Raw genomic sequence first — 5,674 nt, forward strand, 5'->3', positions numbered from 1 at the left:
GACGTGAACAGTCTCTGGCTGGGCAGACGTGACGGATCGCTGAGGTGGTGCAGGCAGTGCGAGCAGGATCACCGGAACAGGGACCACCGGAACAGGGACCACCGGAACAAGGACCACCGGAACAGGGACCACCGGAACAGGGACCACCGGAACAGTCACGGAGGGAGTCTTCCTCTTCCTCCTCCGTTTCGAGACCACTGGAACTGGGGCCACTGGAACTGGGACCACTGGACTCGGGACCACCGGAACTGGGACCACTGGACTCGGGACCACCGGCACTGAGGCCACCGGAACTGGGACCCTCTTCCTGGCCTCTCGCTCCTGCAAGCGAGCGAGACCCTCCACCATAGCCTCAAACGTACAGCCATCATACGCCCTCCTGAGAACCCAGTCCATGGGCTCATTGAGTGCGTAAAAGAAGAGTGTCTGTGCTCTATATGCAACCACTAATCAGCCTATTCTGTTTGGTTAGTAAAGAGAAAAAAAAAAAACTTTTATAATTGCGGATTAGAACATAGAACCTCAGACACGAGTGGCAAAAATTCAACCGCTGGCCTATTAACGTGGAGAGAGATGATGCGGATATGCATTTATCAACCTGAAAATATTTGGTATTAACAGTAAGCTCTACAACTAGTAGCAGCTAGATCCCATTGAACAATCAATTCAACCCAATGCACTGTTTCTAAATTTCTGGACATCGTAACGTTATTTTTTTTATTTTTTTTATTAATTGTTATTGGTACTTTAAAATAGTAAGAGGGTCGTTTAAACGCTAAAAATCAATATTACCATATAAATATTGAAACGTAAACATTAATTGTCACAAATCATAAACATTAGTTTTATAAGCAATAATTTGGCATACATATACGTTAATAATTTTTTGATTATTCTGAAGTGCTGTTGGGTGGGGCCTGTAGAATGTGCAAAAACAGCCAATCAAACGTGTAGCACTCATATTAATACTGGCGGTAAATAGCAGTTCCCCTCGCTTGTCTTTGAGATGGCACCACCACGAGTTTGGGTAGTTGGCAGTTCAATTATGCCTAGCAACACCATAGCAACCACCCAGAACACCCTAGCAACGCCCTAGCAACCACCAAGAATCGCACAGCGGATGAAAAAGCGGCCAAAAAAGTCCCCATTGACTTTACATTGGGCATTCTAAAAATATTCAAATCCAAACCGACGTTTTCACACACACAGACTCCAAAGGGCCTGACACCCCTGCGTCTCTCCCTCTCTCTCTCCCTCAGAGGATTTATATTATCAAGCAGCCAATAAGTAATGGCCTAAAATCTTCATAGCCACACCCTAGCAACCAGTTACAGCACCCTAGCAACCACTAAGAGCTCCCTAGCAAGCACCCTAAACCAAAAAAAAATGTTTTTTACATTTTTTTGTATTTTTTAAAGCAATATTACACTCGTGGCCTTACGATATCGCTCCATGCTTGTGCCTAATCGGCCATAGGCATGAGGCCGCAGGCCGAGTGCCGTACTGAAGGCACTCGTTATTAAAGGTTTTAATAACTCTATAAAAACTCCATAGTAACCATCTTTGACAACTACCAACCACCTAGTAACACCATAGCAACTACCAAAAATACCTTAGCAACCATCCTGAACACCCTAGCAACGTCTAGAAACGCTCTAGTAGATCATAGAAACACGAAGGTGGTCTCGTTTCACTCAGGGCATCAAATGGCCAATCATGAATCACCTCAATAGTTCCTAGCCCCTCCCTAGCAACCATTGTCGAGCACCTTAGCAACCAAAATCCTAGAGGGATATCTTCTATTCTGAATATCACAGAGGCATGGGAGTTGGTTTATATCATTCATAGTAACAAAAAGCCTTTGCAGTTTCATCAATGGCAGCTGTCAAGCAACTCCATAGCAACCAAACAGATTACCCTAGCAACCAAAATTCAAAGAGGGATATCTTCAATTCTGAATGTCACAGAGGCATGGGAGTTGGTTTATGTCATTCATACTGAAAAGCAGCCTTTGGAGTTTCATCATTAGCAGCTGCCAAGCCACTCCATAGCAACCAAACAGAGTACCCTAGCAACTATTTAGCAAGACCTATATATCTGTATCAGAGCATCGTATAGAGATGGGGGATGGTTTATATAATTCATAGTGACAAGAAGCCTTTGAAGTTTCATGATTGGCAGCTGCCAAGCCACTCCCTAGCAACCAATCATAGTACCCTAGCAACCAAAATCCAAAGAGGGATATCTTCCAGTCTGAATGTCACAGAGGCATGGGAGTTGGTTTATATCATTCATAGTAACAAAAAGCCTTTGCAGTTTCATCAATGGCAGCTGTCAAGCAACTCCATAGCAACCAAACAGATTACCCTAGCAACCAAAATTCAAAGAGGGATATCTTCCATTCTGAATGTCACAGAGGCATGGGGGTTGGTTTATATCATTCATAGTGACAAGAAGCCTTTGGAGTTTCATGATTGGCAGCTGACAAGCCACTCGCTAGCAACCAAATAGAGTACCCTAGCAACCAAAATCCAAAGAGGGATATCTTCCATTCTGTATGTCACAGAGGCATGGGAGTTGGATTATATCATTCATACTGACAAGCAGCCTTTGGAGTTTCATGAGTGCCAGCTGCCAAGCCACTCCCTAGCAACCAATCATAGTACCCTAGCAACCAAAATCCAAAGAGGGATATTAGGGGTGGGCGATATGACCGGTGACGGTATATATCACGGTATAACTTTTTTTTGGTACATTTTGGGAGGAGTAGCCTGTCCTGTCTCTCTTTAGTATGTGAATAAAGTTAATATTTTTATAATATAATAAGTAAATGGTAGGTATCCTTATCAAAAAGAGACATGGGAGAGTATTATGCATTCTCAACATTTATTTTGCAAAAAACCCAAAAGATTTTACTTAACAGTGTACAACAAAACAAAAATTAGCAGTGTAATAACACAAGAACAGTGTAATAATGTGTACTTTTCTCAAAAACTAACTCTCTCTTCATCTGAACTCTGATGAAACTAGACATTCAAGTTCTTTGCCAGGAACACCAACCTGTCAACATTTTCTGGCTTCAGTGATGCCCTGGAGCTTGTTACAATATTGCCCCCTGTGCTGAATGCACGCTCGGAGGGTGAGCTTGTGGCTGGGATGCATAAGTATTTTTTTGCCAGACGGCTAATGCGCGGGAAGTGGGAACATTGGAGACGCCACCACTCCAGTGGATCAGAGTCACTGTCAGCCGTCACCATCAGCAGGTAGCCATCTAGCTCCATGTCAATGCCCTGCTGCTTTGGTGGTGCACTGCTACACTTTTTGAAGAAACTGCCCAGGCTGTGTTTGGGCTTTTTCAGTTGTACAGTGCTAGTTTCCCTCTCGCTTTGGTCCTCTGTGGAAGAGGCATCTGTGGCTGTCTTCTCCTCCAGTGCTTTGGTTTCTGTAGCTACTCTGCTCCTCACTTCCTCCAACTTTTCAGGTGACATGTAGGTGGTCTTGAACCGTGGGTCCAGGAATGTTGCCATGTTGAGCAGCTCATCAGTGGCAGGATCTTTGTATTTTTCATTCAAATAATCCAAGACCCTCTTCTTGATGTCCTCGCACAGTCCTGCTTTGTCTTCTTCTGGCTTCAAAATGTTTGTATTGAGTAGATGGAGGACTGGCTTAACATAGGAGACACTAACATACTCCTCTCCTGACAGGGCATCTGTAAAATCTTGCAGAGGCTTCAGTGCTTTGGTTATGGCCTCCAACACATCAATGTCTTGCCAGGTGGGTAGAAGGTGGCGTGACTTTTGGTCTGCCGCCAGGACTTGAGTGATGGCCTTCTCCTGCTCCAACACCCTTTCCATCATTTTGACACGGGACCCCCACCTTGTTGGGGATTCTGTGATCAGCTTGTGGGGGGGCAGGTTCAGCTCTCTCTGTGCACTGGTCAGGGCATTCTTCTTTTTCCAGCTGTAGGAGAATGTGCTGACCACTTTTTTGCACATACCTGTGGCCCGTGCAACTCGAGCATCATGTTGGACACTCCTCTCTGGGAAGTAAAAAGAACGGATAAAAATATTAGCATAAGTGGGAAAAGTAGGTTATCATAGTTGAAAAACGTAATAAACCATTAACTGTAGAGCAGCATAAGTATTTATTGTATGGACACACTGAACATTAGGCTATTACAAATCTAATAGGCCATGTTGTATGTATGTTGGTCAATATTTTGCACATTCCTGCACAAATAGTACAGCTTTTTCATTTTAAATACATTTATATTGTACATATTTTTAATAATATTTTTCATATAATCTGATGATAATTGAATTTTATATTTATGTTTTTTTTTTTTACTTTCTGATCCGGTCCCCAGAGGAATCACGGCTAAACAATACTAACAATGAAAAATACAATACTAATGTGGTGGCCTTAAATTTGTTTTTGTTTTCTTTTTTTAATACAAACAGAAAAGGACTTGACAAATTTTCTGAATATAAAATGTTAGGTTTAGAAAGTGTAACTTACCAATAGCGTTGTGCAGTCTGTGTCCAAAACATGCGAGTCTCGTCCATTTATTGATTTCCAGAGCGCGCACCATGTTTGCACCGCTGTCAGTCGTCATGCACACCAAACGCGCTTCATCCAAGCCCCAGGCGGAAAGTGCATCCTTCAGTCCTAACGCAATTATTGCTCCGGTGTGGTCTTCGGGGAAGAAGGCGGTCTGTAGGCATCTGCTGCGCAACTTCCAGTCATCGTCAATGAAGTGGATGGTGAGGCTAATGTATGGCTCAGTAGTTCGGCTGGACCATAAATCAGTAGTGGCCGAGTAGGCTTCAAGGTGGCGAATTTCGTTCATGACTCTGTCCCGTACCTCCGTGTACAGCTCTGGCAGACACTTCTGGCTAAAAAATTTCCGACCAGGCAGCTCGTATCTTGAGTCCAGAGTGTGAACCACATGTCTGAAGCCATCTCTCTCTATGGTTTGAATGGGCACCATGTCCTTTGCGATATATAGCGCAATTGCCCTGGTAATATCTTTCCTTTTCTTACTACTCTTGTCGTAAGGTGTAGCAGCAGTAAACGATGCCTTCAGTGAAAGCTATGTAGTCTTGGGACGCGCTCCGCTGGTGCTGCTGGTCCCACTTGCGCTCGTTTTGGCCCGGGTTGCCTCTTCATATTCACGGGCGTGCGTGTTTTTTAAATGATGAAACAGGTTGCTTGTGTTTCCACCTCTTGCTGTCACAACACGGCTGCAAACCTTGCATATTACTGAAGTTTGCTCCGTGTCGGATGATTTAAAACCGAACCAGTTCCAAATAACGGAGGTTCCTCCTCTTTTTGGAACGAGAGTTACCTCTACAGTGGCCTCGGTCTCTCCGTCTGGTTCTGACACTTCACTCATCTCTTTTCAAATAGTATATAGGCTACAGGCCCGACTTTTCTTCACGATGTTTCACCAGTCGTTTAATGGCCACTCCGCTTTTACCTACCACGTGCAAGGCTGATACGAATGTGTTTTACTTTTTTATTTACAACAAGATATATAGTATAAGGACAGGTATTCAGACCACAACTGAACGTTTGAAGAAAATTTAATGCCTTATTATTTAGTAGGGCTGTTTTCGACTAAGGATTTTCATAGTCGAATCTGATTCGTTAGATTTTGCCGTAGTCGACTGAT

The 5,674-nt window shown here is 43.7% G+C and overlaps 1 protein-coding gene across 1 annotated transcript; it reads right to left on the reverse strand.

Moving 5' to 3' along the window:
* Positions 1-3,026: 3,026 nt before the first annotated feature.
* Positions 3,027-4,990, reverse strand: LOC308694375 (E3 SUMO-protein ligase ZBED1; the record flags this gene model as incomplete). The annotated part of the gene is made up of 2 exons (XM_081371880.1): positions 3,027-4,039; positions 4,519-4,990. 2 exons carry the CDS (start codon positions 4,988-4,990, stop codon positions 3,027-3,029), a joined length of 1,485 nt encoding a protein of 494 aa, XP_081228006.1.
* Positions 4,991-5,674: the final 684 nt, after the last annotated feature.

The sequence above is a fragment of the Scardinius erythrophthalmus genome (genome assembly GCF_964197995.2).
Source record: "Scardinius erythrophthalmus genome assembly, chromosome: 8".
Classification (NCBI taxonomy): Eukaryota; Metazoa; Chordata; class Actinopteri; order Cypriniformes; family Leuciscidae; genus Scardinius; species Scardinius erythrophthalmus.